The 16073-nt window shown below is 40.7% G+C and overlaps 1 protein-coding gene across 2 annotated transcripts in view; it reads right to left on the minus strand.

Moving 5' to 3' along the window:
• Positions 1-16073, minus strand: part of pde4ba (phosphodiesterase 4B, cAMP-specific a) — a 195926-nt gene that overhangs the window by 157156 nt on the left and 22697 nt on the right. For both annotated transcript variants that reach the window (XM_054790341.1, XM_054790340.1), the window contains exon 2: positions 9181-9275. In XM_054790341.1, coding sequence (XP_054646316.1) covers positions 9181-9222 — 42 coding nt within the window. In that variant the 5' untranslated portion in view covers positions 9223-9275. The remainder of the gene's footprint in view (positions 1-9180; positions 9276-16073) is intronic.

Below are 16073 nucleotides of genomic sequence, written 5' to 3' on the forward strand. Positions count from 1 at the left end.
TGTTTTCAGTCTTTCATTTTGCACACCACTTATCCTGGAGCCTATCCCAGCAGACTTTGGGCAAGTTGCGGGGTACACCCTGGACTCAGTCAATCACAGGACACACACAGATAAAGGTCCATTCACTTATGGACAATTTAGAGTGCCGTTTAACCTAACCCGCATTTGAACTGTGGGAGGGAACTGGGGTGGCCACACAAGAGTTTTTAACCATTTGCCCGTCATTTATCGACATGGCATGGCTGTATACAGTGGCTTACGTACACACAATATTTGTTATCATTCACATAGTACAATCTGCACTCAACAGTTGGCAGTAGCGCACAAATAAGTAGCCAAATTATGTGGACCGGTTCTTATTTTAAGCCAGTATTAAATATGTGGTCATTTCTCTTCAACAGCAGTTCGTCTTAGCAGATTGTATACCACCTACTCAACACTTGCTGATTACTGACTACAACTACACTCATAGGGATTGTGATGCAATAAATAGAACCGATTGCTTGAACAACAGAATCAGTATGTTTGGCTTAACGTGTTAATTTAAGTGCAGGGAATACGGCCGAATCCCACCCCTTACCCCCTTATGTTAGCCTTTAGCCCTTAGCGCTAGAAAACAAGTGTGGTCGGGGAGCAGACTTGAAACAAAGGGGCAGAGCGGAGACCAGAAGAAGCATATAAATTATTGATTTTCACAGAAACGTCAGTTATGCCGTGTTTTCAATTGTTGGTTGTCTCTAGTTATAGCTAACCGGCTAACACCAATATCATCGGTGTTTGGCATGATTTGGGCATCATGGTGGAGGATGTTTTTTTTTTAAAAAAAAAGGCTAGTCCAGCACATACTAGCCAGTGAATTTGAAGTCCTACAGCTGGGTGAGTGTGTATAGCCGCCCTGGCACATGCCCTGGTGTATGTGGGTACACTCATGATGAAACAGTAAAGAAAGACACACTCTTCTGGAAAGATGTCCTCTTCCAAAAATATATAGATAATTATCCATCTTCTATGCCGCTTCTCCTCGTTAAGGTCGCGGGGGTATGCTGGAGCCGATCCCAGCTGACTTCAGGCGACAGGCGGGGTACACCCTGGACTGGTCGCCAGCCAATCGCAGGGCACATATAGACACATTCATTCCTATGGACAATTTAGAGTCACCAATTAACCTAACATGCATGTTTTTGGAATGTGGGAGGAAACCGGAGTACCCGGAGAAAACCCACGCACGCACGGGGAGAACATGCAAACTCCACACAAGGGAGAATCAAACTCAGGTCTTCCCGATCTCCAGACTGTGACTGTGTGGCCAACATGCTCACCACTAAACCACCGTGCGGCCCTCCCTATAATAACTAATTAAATATATCAAACAGGACAGCAATAATTCAGAGTGAAATGGTTTATTGAGTGGCCACAAACACTGTCTTATGTTTTTTGTTATGTGTGCAGGAGTAGGGGGTACATAGATTCATGTCAAATGCCTAAAAGTTTGGGAACCAATGCCGTGGAACAAATTTAGTTCATTTTTCAACCAGAAGTTGACCAGCAAACAATTGCATCTTACTAGATGCAAATCTTCAAATCAGAAATTCTTTTGCACAGAAAAAACCTGAAGCAGTTCAGCGCCATTCTATTCATCCCATGTAGCGTCCCTGCTATCCTTGCATGACCTGGGACTGGTGCGGCTCATGACCAACTGAAGTGTGTGTATTTGTTGGCCCATAGCAGTAAGGGTCAGGTGCAGTAGTCCATTAGCCCATTAGCAGCACTACCCTCATCGCCTCTGTGTCTTTATGGGACCACAATTAACTGGAAGCATGAACCAGGAGTCTCACACATTTCATTTTAATGACATACAGTAACTGTATCACATTCACCTCTGTCTTCAGTTCAGAGAAATACAAATGAACACACAGCCTCTACAGACAAGTCACTTCAGCTATTAGATGAGATTATTATGGAAATGGCAATGTACCTGCCAAATGTTGCGTATAAGGTTAAACAATTAGATGTACAGTCATCCCTTATTTATTGTGGTTAAATGGTTCCAGACCCGACCGTGATAAATGAATTTTCACAAAGTAGGTTTCCTTCTTTATAAATGGAATATTTTCATTGTTATGGCATAGAAAACTTGTCTATAATCTTTAAAATAATTTTTTTAACATTATTAGAGCCCTTCAGACATGAAATAACACCCCTAGAGTCACCTTCATTTGTATTACCCAATATAGTATATATAATCTGAGAAAATAAGCCATTTAAGACAGGAATAAAACTTGGACTTACGTGTGTGTGTGTGGCAGTAAATGTGTTCTGCGGATGGAACGGAATGCTAGTAAGGGGGCGGACAGGAAGTGACCTTGGGGGTTCGCAGTTGAGTTTTAGCTTGTCGACACGGAAATCTGACACGCATGCAAATGGCAATATATTGAAGCCGGCAAAATGATCGAGTTCATTTTTATTTTGTTTGGTTAATTAATTAATTTATGATAAGAAATATATCTTATTTTATATCCTATTTTAAGAAATATATGTAAGACTTTAGAACATACTGTATTACTTACGATGAGCAACGGTAGCAAAAGTATCTTGTTAGTTAGAAATAAGTATTTTTTACCTTTTATGTGGTTGACATTATCATTTTTGCAGTGTTATACAGCACTGTAGTGAGAAATCAGAAGTGTTCCATTTCACGTTTTATGGTCATTATCACACCTTTCCTTTTTGCCATCACTGATTGCGTCATTCCACATAAATGCATGTGGATTTCACGCATTAGATGTTCACCGAGCTGGAGTCTTAACTGACTTGTTTGACAACAGTTTCTGTGCGACTTGAGAGGCATATTTTTTCCAGAAATATTTGGTCGAATTCCAAATTATACGACCGCAGGGACATTTGATGTGTCCTTGTTGCATCACAGGCCATGCACTGGCTCACCCGCCCCCGCCAAAGCCCTAATCCCTCTGCACACTTGCCATTTTGATGCCAAGGCAACAAAGCAACAGGGAGGAAATGACGGGATGAGCTGAGAAAACAACACCTGCTTCCCATCAGGAGGAGATCAAGAGGGTGGCAATGGTAAGACAGAAAGCGGGCTCTCGGTCAAGTAGAGGGAGGGAGGTCTGATGGAGGATGGAACAGCTGTATCAGCTGTTGAGTGAATGCCTTACTGAGAGGGAGGCTGGTACAAGTAGAAGAGTGGTGTTAAGAAGGAGAGGAGGTAAGTGAAGGCTGACTAGCAATGTAAGAAATAAGATGTTTATCTACAGCTGAGTGCACCTCACACCCGTATGCTTATACAGTATTCATAGGCATTGTGCTTTTCCTACACACAACATGAATAAAAACACCCACATACTGTACAGTATGCATGTGACGACACATGCTTACTGTATACATATGAATATGCTGCTCCAGGATTGGTGTAATGCAGGGGTGTCCACACATTTTCCACCCAGGGCCACATACTGAAACATGAAAGGATGCAAGTGCCACTTTGATATTCTGTAAACCAACATACACTATGTACTGTATATATGCTAAGAAGGTCCATACATGTTTATTTCAAGAAAAAACTGCATCTCTTTGTGACAGAGGTGAAAAGGCGTACAGTAGACGCCCCTACAACGTAAATAATCCGTTCCGAGAACGTTTACGTTATAGGGTTTTTACATTATGCGAAGCGTAAAATACATGTAAATAGCCTAATCCGTTCCAAGATCTTCCCAAACTCACCCTTTTGGCCCTTCAAAATATTCAAGAAGAGATTTCAATGCGTGCGAACTAGCGTAAGGGCGACGACGATGCGGAAGGGAGCGTGAAGGGAGAAGGGAGAACTCAAGTACGCGCTGTATAAGTCAGCCAATGAGATGAGAGCGTAGGCGGTGCCCCGATAATCAGCCAATGAGAGCGTGAAGCGTCAGAAGGCGTCAAAAAGTGTACTCTGTTTTTGGAAAATGTTTCCCTCTCTCTGTCGCGCGAGCTATTCAAATCTATTCAACTTGCACCGACTTGACGCTTTACGTTATATGGAATTTCTTACGTAATACGATGCAAAAACTTTACATAAATTCTTCGTTCAGTGGAATTTACGTAAAAGGAGGTTTACGTTATGCGAGGTACTACTGTATTATTAACATGAATTTATTTTTTTCTCATTTTGCTGCTGTTGTTTTTTTTTCAATATTTTCCAAATATTTCAACTTTCCTCTGAAATAATCTTCGTAAATTTCTTTCGTGAAATTATAACTTTACTCTCATAATACTTTGACTATATTCCCATAATATCATATTTTTTTTCAACAACCTAATTATCCAAAACTGTATTTTGTTTTGTTTGTGTTTCATAATATTACGACTTTAAAAAAAATAATGTTTTTTTTCCGTACTATTTCAACTATGCTATTAAAATGACATTGTTTTCCCTCATATTACAAGTTTATTCTCGTAAAATTGTGACTTTTTTTCTCGTAATATTTTGACTTTATTCTGGTCAAATCGTAACTTTTTGCTGCAACATATTTTCCCAAAAATTACAGCTTTATTTGTTGTTTTGTTTGTTTTTCAGAATATTATGACTTTTAAAAAAATAAAGTTTTTTTCTTCAATATTGAAACCTTATGCCACCAAAATGACGTTATTATTCCTCATAATATTAACATTTTTATTCTTTTTTCTCTTAAGGGTCTCTTAAGGGTCTCACTCTATTATTGTAAAATAACTGCTGATTTTATTATTTCTGCTGGTGTTTGTTTTTTTAAGTTTTCTTGTTAAATTCTATTTTTCGAATGCGCCGTGGGCCAAGTGGACCCCAGGCTGCACTTTGGACACCCCTGGCGTAATGGACAAATAAACATGGTTGATACACAGACTGACACAATGTGGCCTATGTTGGATTCATTACAGATATTATTAAAATAGAGTGTTGAGCGATTCTTTTTACATACTTTTCTTTTGCTCTCAGGCACACTTTTCAAAACAGGAAGAGATGAGAAATGCTAGACGTCATATCTATGCTATTTAACAGTTGAGATTCTGCTCTTTGAATCATTTTGGCAATAATACGCTTATTGAGTTTGATTTATTTGGCTGCTCACGGAGATAAGACAGTCCCGTGAGGACTGCAAAGCAGAACAGGATATTAATAAAACCATGTGGCAAAATATTCTGAGTCCTTTCTTTCTTTTCTCATCATCTGTTCTTAATGGTTATGAAAAAGCCGGATCCTGCAGTCTGTGACAAGACAAGAAATAAATTGCCCACTTTCTCTTGAGAGCAGAACATGTGATGTTTGGCAAATTTAGGCGGTCTGACGCTTGAACATAGAAAATGTATTCAGTGAAATTGGCTGAGGGCAATTTAAGTCATTTTAGCTTTGGCCATTTGGTTTGCGTGTGCAAATAGTTTGCTGGGGTGCAGGGAGCGGTAAGAATAAATAAGAAACAGATTACAAACATCTCTTCTTCTCAGACTGTCAAAGGAACCGCTCTACGAGCCACCAACATACACTCAAAAAGTTGTATTTTTCTCCTTATGTGTAAAGAATGTTACCTTTGTGGAAAAAACAAAGTAGACATTATTATACCGACTGTGACAATGTTGCTGAATGAACAATAATATTGTGGTACACGGGGGGTGTCCCAAGTCTGGCTCGGGCCATTTGCACCCACAACTGTTTTTTGATTCAACCGCTGCGCCTAAAAACAACTAAACAACTAAAAACAAAAAAACAACACCAAGAATGAAGTTTAAAAAAATGTATAATCTAACGAGAAATAGTCATAATTTTACGAGAATAAAGTCATAATATAAAATGACATCATTTCAGCAGCATAAAGTTGAAATATTAAAGAAATCACTTTTTTTTTAAGTCGTAATATTGTGAGAAAAACAAACAAAGTTGTAATTTTTGGAAAATTAGGCTGAGGAAAAAGTTATAATAACAAATGTAGTTCATACTAGAATCCAAATTAAGCACACAGTCAGGACATCAGGAAGATCTGGGTTTGAATCTCCGCTGGGCATTTTCTGTGTGGAGTTTGCATGTTCTCCCCGTGCGCGCGTGGGTTTTCTCCGGGTACTCCGGTTCCCTCCCACATTCCAAAAACATGCATGTTAGGTTAATTGGCGACTCTAATTTGCCCATAGGTATGAATGTGAGTATGAATGGTTGCTGGTCTGTATGTGCCCTGCGATTGGCTGGCGACCAGTCCAATCCATCTCGCCTCTCGCCCGAAGTCAGCTTGGATAGGCTCCAGCATACCCCCACGACCCTAATGAGGATAAGCGGCATAGAAAAAAGATGGATGGATAGAATCCAAATTATTTTTGATAGTTCATATTATATTTTTAAAAAACACTATTTTGTAAATTGTGTTTCTAATAGTGGAGAGCAGAGAAGGAACTAACAGGATCACACCAAAAGCAGAGCTACCTCCGAATGACAAGTATCTCAAAACAATAGTAGATGACACACTGAAAAGAAGCACAGGCGGTCACAGTTCACCAAGATAGGAACTGCTACTGTTGCTGCTGATGCAGCATCATCCCCCTGACTTGTCATGGAGCAAAGGAGTGAGGCAAGGAAACCCTGCTCGTTAGGGACAGACAAAGGAGCTGTGATGTATGCCAAAGAATGGAATCAAAGCAGGCACTAATGGATGAGTGATTTCTATGGCCAGCCAAGATTCCATCCGTAGATGTGGATGCTTTCTAATTAGGGAATGAGCAGCTGTTCAGTTTGACCTGTGCTCCCTGTAAACACAAGCTAGCCGCAGAAGCAGAACAGAAGTCATGTGAAGTAGCAGAGCAGAGAAGTCAGACGCTTGATGGGAAAGGGAGGAAAAAAAATACACAGTTTAAATACACTTCAAATTGGTATGATACCCTGGCAGAAATGCAAATGTTGTTGTATCTGTGATGAGATGCTTGTTGCAGTTTGAAGTCTCACTATAAAAGAGGCAATTCATGGCAAAATTGCAGTGGTGGCACTTTTTCTTAATGACGGGTTGGGTTTTTTCACAGCAAACACAGAAGAAAATTATATACCATGCCTTTACGGCATTTGTCATGTTGTATTAGGTCTGATGAGACATGGAAAGTAGTTCGAGGAGCAGACAGGAGAAAAAACTAGCATGCATTCAATCAATATATGTAGTGACTTCAAAACAAATGCCACAAGGCACTTTAAAACCGTTCAAACATCCAGTGTACTTAGCTTTTCTGTTACATGGCAGATAACAGCCTGGAAAGGGAAAGGCACTTCTAACCATGCTTCGATGATCAGCAATCCACGGTCACTATTAGTAATCAACATATACAGTACGGCATTCAAAAACAGAAGATGCATTCAAAGATGTGAGCTGTATTGTACATTGGTCACTAGGTGTCAGTGCTGTAATGTTACACCGATGAGACAATAGCCACCACAGGAAGTAAGCTGTCCAGAAAAAACATAAGGCTAACATGTGAAGCTATGTTATGTCTTATTCATGTCTAATATGTGTTATTTTCTGTTATTATGGCTACTATATTGGAAAAACAAGTGTAAAGTTGACTATAGGGGTGTTACTTCATGTCTAGAGGGCTCTAATAATGTTAAAAGGTTATAAAACTATTTCTATGCTCTAACTACAAAATTATTATATGTATAAATACTTAATTCGCAGAAAGGTACTGATCATTATGGGGTGGTTCCGGTTCCGGTTAGTTGCCAGGGCTACTTCAGTAAAGAGTATGGCTTATCAAAACAATATGCATTCGAAAGAGTAATACATTTGCATGATGAAAATGCCTACTTGAAAAAAATCAGACCTCACGAATCGCTTGGCTTTACTTTCTCTGATATTAATGGCCGTCCATGCTCGCATCTTCATCCGCTGTGGAACACATACGTAAACAAGATGGCCGCAACGCTCACAGCGGATGCATCTTCATCACATACACAACAACGGACCTCTCATAGACCCAATATCGTGGATCGTGACACCCGTAATTTACACTGTCATGATCTCTTGATGGCAAAGGCAAAAAAGCTTTCTCTCTTCCAACACCGTCAGATTGTTGAGCTGTGTAAGGCAGGATTCTTGCAGCACGCCATTGCTGCTGAAGTTGGACGCAGTAAGACCGTCATTTTTATCTTCTTAAAAGATCCTGAGAGTTACGGAACAAAAAAAGTCAAGCGGTAGACAAGCAAAAATTTCACGGGCCCTGAGCATCGGCGATAGAAGGGTTTTAAGAGCAAAAAACCTCTTCGAAGGCCTCGTCTCCTTCAACGCCACAAAATTGCCCGTTTGGAATTTACATAAGAGGGGACGGACCTTCCCTCCCTCCTTAATGTCGCGTGGTTGTATCTGTCAAAAGTGGATCAAGTGCCCCACTGTGCTTCGAGCCACACATAATATGGGACCTTCAATTTATACAGTGAGAAAAAGGTTATTTTCACACAGAATGATAGCACACAATGTTCAAACTTACATCAGAAGATGAAACTGAGTAATGCACACCCACATTCTCTGCTATGGACTATTTGAGCAATGTTATCAAACACCCACAGCCACTGCTAAGTGCGGTTGGAAGTATGAGTACACCAAGCATACAGGTGCTACTCGGTTCATGAAAAAAACACACACTTTAATCAGGTCAAATAATTCCTTTACATCAGACTCTTGTGGGTGCCTGCTTGATCTGAAGCGTCCCCCTTGTTTTTGTCCATTGCTTTCAAAGTCTCTGTGGTTGCGCCTCATATCCCCGTCTTTTCGTCTTCTAAAAAAAAACACTGGTTCTATCCAGCCACTGTCTGTCAGACCGCCGCAAAACTGGACCTCATTATTTTGTTCTTTCACTTTATTGATGCTTTTTTTTTTTTGTCCTTCAGTCAAAAACGATGTCCTTAAAGTCATCCTTGTGCTTCACTCCTGCCTCATTATGGAGCTCTTGAGTCCTTTTATTTCCATCTGTGACAGTTTCTAACCCTTATTACATCCTCATTGTATCTTTTACACTCAGTGTAACAACGCTGTAGGCCTTGGAGGGTTCAACCTTTTTGTACAGCCACCGTAATTATTTCCAATAACAAAACATCCCTTTGTGCCGTGTCCCTTAGCTTCAGGTTATTAGCTAAGTTTCATAAACAGTACGCATGTTCACTCAGCTTTGAATATGAAAATGACTTACTTTGTTAGGAGACACTGTGAGGACACTCCGGCTCTTTCTCATCTTTCCTTCAGTATGTCCCCCACTGTCCACCAAGCGTAGCTTCACATACACACCTGCAAACCAAACATATACAAGCAGGTTAAGGTCGGTACCTGAAGATAGATGGCAAATAATCACCGAAAATGATTGCTTTCTCATGTCGACACTGATAATTATGTTGCTAACGTAGCCGTGTAATATTTTCCTCCAAACGAAACAACACTATACCACATACAACCAATAGACAACGATGCATATTACCTTATTTTATTGCAAATGGCTCCAAACAGGGTGAATGTTTTTTTTGTTTAACGTGTTCAAGCAATATAATTTGAAATGTTGTGTTTCTTCCGATGACACACTTTTTTCCCCCCACTTGATTATATCTCCTCTCAATAACACACAACGAATCAGCAAGAAAATGAGACCCGAAGCAGCCTTAATGGTTCGACACACTGTTCCCCCCGCATGCAAATGATTTTAAATCAGAAGAGATGATTGTCTCCACAGCTTCTGAGTCCCTCGTTAATGAGCAGGCAGTCATTAAACGGCCCATAAGAATTTGGATGTACCTCCCTGGATCTTCTTTTTTGTCCTCATTGAAAGGGGCGGGGGTAATATGTCTTAACAGTAGTGAAGGGAGATATGAAAAAAGGATGAGATAATGAATTAGAACTAAATAAAATGCGTAGAGGTCAGAGGTCAGGCAGAATTAGATTAGATTTACCGCAATTTCCCGTGTATAAGCCGCTACTTTTCTCTTCAACTTTGAACCCTGCAGCGTGTACAGCGGTGCGGCTAATTTATGGCTAAATTCCAATCTCGTGACATCTCTTTACTTCAGAAGTCCTACTAATCGTTGAAATACAGTGCCACTCACGAGTCAGTGAGGAAACAGTAGCTCTGTCTTGATTGGCAGGAGCCAATCACGGCCTATCAGTGAACTCACGACGAGCTTGTCAACCCATTGGAATTCACAGGAGGTCATAACTCAGTATAACAGTCTGACTCACGGTGTCATCTTACAAAGAATGCTAAACTCATCACACAGCAACTTAACACTGAAAAGTTACCTAGGAAATACACAATGCAAGTACAAGTTTAAAATGAAAAAAACAACTATTTTAACTTTTTTCCTACAATGCATTTCGTCCAAGCAAAGCATTTCATTGGTGCCTGCCGGGGTGCTGCAATTATGTCAACCTCCCTCTGGGCTCTGGGCTCCTCTGGTGGACAGAGACAGCATTGCAGCGCCTTGGGAGCCATCCATCTATTCATTTTCTATGCCGCTTGTCCTCCAATGAAATGCTTTGCATATTCATGTGTTGAAATAGCCTAACGGTAGTTTATATTTCACAGATTGTATTAGTCCAGAGTTCCATAGTTTGCACTTGACTTTGGCCTCATGAATTTATTAAGACTAACCCGTCTTACTTGTTGAAAGTAGAACATGCTATTTTGACTATTGGTCAGGATTTCTAATGACTATTTTGTTGCAACATTTTTTCTATAACTTCTACTGCATATTGCAGTATGTGTCTTATTTTGCACAAACAGTTCATTTCACAAGATGTGACCTGACATTAGTTTGAGGGATGAGCTGTTGCCAATATTGGTATCGATTAATATCAGTATCAGTAAAAAGGTGCTGGACAATATTGGTATATCAGAGCCTAAAGCCAATATCGAGCTTCTCTTTACAACAGTACCTCTATCTGCACACCCCGGTCCTGTTCAAATGACCTAAATCGGATCTCATTTTAGCTTTTGGATCACTGGACGACAATTGCACTCTTTCATTTTAGGTGTCGAGGACTGAGTGTGATGATCCAAGATACTTTTCCTGACTTGATGCCAGTTCTTCTGTTTCCCTCAGGTGGTCTCCTGTCACTCCTGCCACACACTTGTTGCTTGTTATGCTTTCAAGGGATAGTCCGGATTTTTTGACATGAAGTTGTTTGACAGCCCCATCAGCAGTGTAGTGCATCAACAATGACTTTTCCCCCACTTTGTCGCGTAGGTTCTGGTCAGTTTTTGGTGTGAAATAAAGTACTTCCGGTGGGTCACTAAAGTAAAGTGTTTTGCTTCTCAAAACAATACGCGTTCAAAAGATACATTTCCAGAACAAAGTGAAAAATCAGACTTCACAATCGCTCTGTGCTATTTTGTATGACTGCGTGCTGCCGCAAGCTGTCGAGTGTCATACAACTTCATGTCAAAAAATCCAAATTATCCCCTTCAGCAACTGGAATACACTGCTGTGCCGTCAATTCTACATAAGACCAAGCCTGCTTCTTTTCAAAGAAAACTATTGCCTGATCAACAAATTAAGACCGTCTTGTTCAAACTAAATTTGTGCAGTGCACTTCGGCCCAAAGCAAGTCATTAGAGAAATGTAATTATGGATGGTTTGTAGAAGCAGACTCCGGTTCAAGGCGGACAACACAACTTCTTAAATTAAGGAAATGGAACACACACTGTAAACATATTGCTACTAGTCTATCAACAATGAATGTCATTAGTTAGCCACCTTACCCTTTACTACAAAGCAAATGAGTCACGTTTATTGACTTAAGTCCCCCACCCCGCCCCTCCACAACATGGTCGTGTGTAGGATACTTCAGGATGTGTTCAGCTGCAGAAATAAGAAAAATGTGTTCCTCAACATAAAAGGTCCTGCGTACTTTAGCTGCTATGAATATCTTTCATCTCATTGATACCCTTAACGCAAATGACAGGAGAGTTGCAGAGCTCTAAATAATTCACAGAAACATAACATCGGTATATGTACAGTATGTACCATCTATGTTAGCATTATTTATACAGAATTTTCGGACAACTGTGATCATGACTTCAAGCCTGCTACATACATGTTTGATGCCATGCCATTTTCATATCTTATTTCAAAACAAACAAACTGAACAAGCTTGTTGGCATCCACAACTCACACCTTGTCTGAAAACATCAGTGCATGTTGTATTTAATATGCATTTCTTTCTACTGCAGGTGTCCCCAACTTTCATCACTGCTAAAGCTACGGAGAGGTGAGCTATTTGTGTGTTATTGATATCATTGGAGCCGCACGGTGGTCTAGTGGTTAGCGTGTCACAGTCACAGTCTGGAGATCGGGAAGACCTGGGTTCATTGGGCATTTCTGTGTGGAGTTTGCATGTTCTCCCCGTGTGCGCGTGGGTTTTCTCCGGGTACTCCGATTTCCTCCCACATTCCAAAAAACATGCATGTTAAGTTAACTGGAGACTCTAAATTGTCCATAGGTATGAATGTGAGTGTGAACGGTTGTTCGTTTATATGTGCCCTGCGATTGGCTGGTGACCAGTCCAGGGTGTACCCCGCCTCTCGCCCGAAGTCAGCTGGGATAGGCTCCAGCATGCCCCCGCGACCCTAATTAGGAGAAGCAGTGTCGAAAACGGATGGATGGATGATATCATTGGGCCACACAGTGGCTGAGTGGTTAGCAGTGCATGTTGGCCACACAGTCAGGAGATCGGGAAGACCTGGGCTCGAATCTCCTTAGGGCGTCTCTGTGTGGAGTTTGCATGTTCCCCCCATGCGTGCGTGCGTGGGTTTTCTCCGGGTACTCCGGCTTCCTCCCACATTCCAAAAACATGCATGTTTGGTTAATTGGCGTATTGGAAAGTTCTAAAAATAGAGTTGAAGCAAATATTCTTTGGTAAGCGACTCAGTGTCCAACCCAGCTACTGGTTGGTGACGCCTGCTCTATGCTAAATAAAGTTGGACTAAATTTGTCGACCAGTCCAGAGTATACCCCACCTCCTACCCAAAGTTAGCTGGGATATGCTCCACCCTAATGAGGACAAGCGTTATAGATGGATGGATGGATTGATGAAGGACATGTTTTTGCTGAAGGGAAGTTAAAGAGAAACTGTGATTTTTTCCCAAATTTTGCCCATCATCCACAGTCCAAACACACGTCTTTCCCTTCTCGTGCTGGCAGTTTATCACGAACAATGCAGGTCACGGGGATTCACCTGTTTCGCCTATAAAGAAACATGCAAAGACAGTCAACAATGGTCCATTTACACGCCATGACATGCATTTTAACCAAGCTGTTACTGAAGGAGCTAACACCAAGGAACTACTTTTTTGGCACAGTGACACAGCACCTTGCTCCGACATGTCAGCCTTTCTTCTTGCCTGCTCAGTTTCTAAAACCTGTAGCTCATTCATTCGTATATTCAGGCCCAAAAAGTAAGGTTCTCAATCCTCATTTGTCCTAAAGTAGTCAGCGCCGGGTTCTTTCACCAAGTCTGCCATACCAAACACAGCAAACGCTCACTATGCTGTTGTCGTTGATGGAAGCAGCGCTAGTTGCTTTGCGCTCTGTGCAATCAATGCGCCCAGGAAAGCAGTTCTAGTAATGCTTAAAATGCCCAAAACACTACAAGTATTTTGTAAGTATGTTGTGTTGTATGAATGTGCCTGTTACTACGGGGGTAAAACCTGTACTATATAAAACATCCTTGGAGGCTTTTGGAGGTTTTTTGAGGGCTTCATAGGTGGAATAGTTAAATCCCAATGACCTGTATTGTTGGTGGAAAAACTGCCAGCACTAGGTGGCTATCTAGAACGCAAAAAAAAGGGAAACACGTGTGTTCTTGTCTCTCATACTGTATAGGGCTTGTGGATGACGAAATCTGAAAAAAAGTGACGTTTTCTTTTAACACGCTACACAAACAACCAAACCATACATCTAACATTATGCTTGGTGCATGACTTTTTCATTAGTCACCACCACGCATCCTCAAGCACCTCGTTCTGCCCTTCTAGCTGCCCTCCTTCCAGATTAGGATTCTGCAGAGTGAATGTATTCTGCGCAAAACGTCCAATGTTTATTCACAGAACATTCTGTTCTCAAAATGCATGTCTCCGCATTTCATAAAGCCATTAGGTTAGCTAGGTTAAAATAAACTGTTTTTATAATGTGCCACCGGAAATAGAAAACTTATCTAAATTTTGTCACGTTTTTAAGGGGTTGACTTCACATTGTGTACACTGAAGTGTGGATTTTGACACTTTTATAAAAGTGGTGTCCACCTTCCAACTAAACATAGTGTTTATAAGGGCCATTGCAGAGTCATAAACCACACAGACACACACGACCATGCCTGCTCCCACTTTACAGATGTGTAATTTGAACTTGGGGACCTCTGAGGAAAGAGTCATGGCAAAACATAGAAGGTATACTGTCACATTTCATCTTCTGTATGTGGTGCATGCCAAGGTCACATGGATCATTGCTGGAGATGTGAATCAGCTTAATGGAACAAAGATAACAAGCTCAGCCTACGCATCCTGTTGACTGACTGGCTCAGTGGGACACCTAACAAAGGACGTCAAAAGCTGGCTGTCAACTCTTCTGTGACCATGTGCAAGCATTCGTTTCACACATAATCAAAAAACAGCCTAAATTTCAACATTAGGTTGATGACACCTGATATTAAAACATTGGACAGACGGGATATATTTTGTAAGAAAAAAGGGTATTCTTGTGTCACCAATCTGCAGCAAAAAAAAGAAAAGTCGTGCATTTTTGATATTTTCAATATGACTTTCCAATAGTACTTTGGTTCTGCGCATACATTTTCATATTTGCATTTAGGTGTTCAGTAAATCTGGTGCACTTACAGTATGTTCCCATTGAGTTTAGACAGCAGGGAAGCTTAATATCACATTCTGTACTACTTGGGACCTTAGCATGAAATAATCCATGAATGAAAATGTCACAAGCCCTATAGACAAGCCTTTCATGCATATGTTTACCCTTTGCTGCTTCACTGCTCCAAGAGCTACACCATTGCTGACAAATCAATACTTAAAACAACATTTAAGCTCTTTTTACTGACACAGAACCATATTTGGGAACTACAGTGGGTGTTCACAATGAACCTGCATGCATATGACTCAGTAGATTTCTGCCAGCACAGTGTGTCATGTAAGCATTCATGGCACACACATATTTTTGATGTTGAGCGATGCATGTGAAATAGGCCATCATTCATCAGCCTACAGCCTCTCCAAGCCTCCCACGTGGTAATATACGAAAACTTCACCGAGGGAAAAAGGTCAAAACTGTGTAAATATATTCATTGTCTTTTCTTCAGTTGTGTTTTGCACATTTTCCTCGTTATACTGAGCCAGTAACGGGGAGAAATTGTGAGTTTATTATTAGGTCCTTGTTGGAAACGTATTCACTAGCTGCCATGCGCATTTTGGCCAATCGGAAGCCTGAAAAAGCAAAGCAATTACCCGATATAGTAGATACAATCGGAGAAAATAATCCATTTAAGACATAAATAAGACTTGTGCTCGTGTGTGTTGCAATAAATCTATTCCGGACATGTGAACAGGAAATGAAGTCGGGGGTTCAGAGCTGAGTTTTAGCTGGATCACGGCCACAACAGTAGCCTGTGTGATTATTATGATTAATATCATTATTATGTTATTATTATCGTGGCTGTTGTGAGATCATTCAAACCAACAGGTTGCACAACCTGTTGCACAACTTCAAAACACAACTAGTGTTTTGAAGACAACCATTAAGTATTATGATGATAACAAGAGAGCAAGTTTGTTAAGTGACACTTTAAAGATGGACAAATAAAACACAAATAAAATAAAACAAATAAAACTAGTTAACTAGCTAAATGTCGCCAGTCAGGAATGTGCACAAACATGCCAGAAAGTGGAATGAGATTGACACGTGAGCGATCACACACGCTGGCATAGATAGGCTTAGCATGTGAGCTGTCGTCAATTGACTACACATTTTACAGGTTAAAATTGGTTGTTCATTCTCCTGGTAAGAAGAAACAAAGTGACTGGCGTATCTG

This window comes from Dunckerocampus dactyliophorus, chromosome 10, assembly GCF_027744805.1.
Source record: "Dunckerocampus dactyliophorus isolate RoL2022-P2 chromosome 10, RoL_Ddac_1.1, whole genome shotgun sequence".
Lineage (NCBI taxonomy): Eukaryota > Metazoa > Chordata > Actinopteri > Syngnathiformes > Syngnathidae > Dunckerocampus > Dunckerocampus dactyliophorus.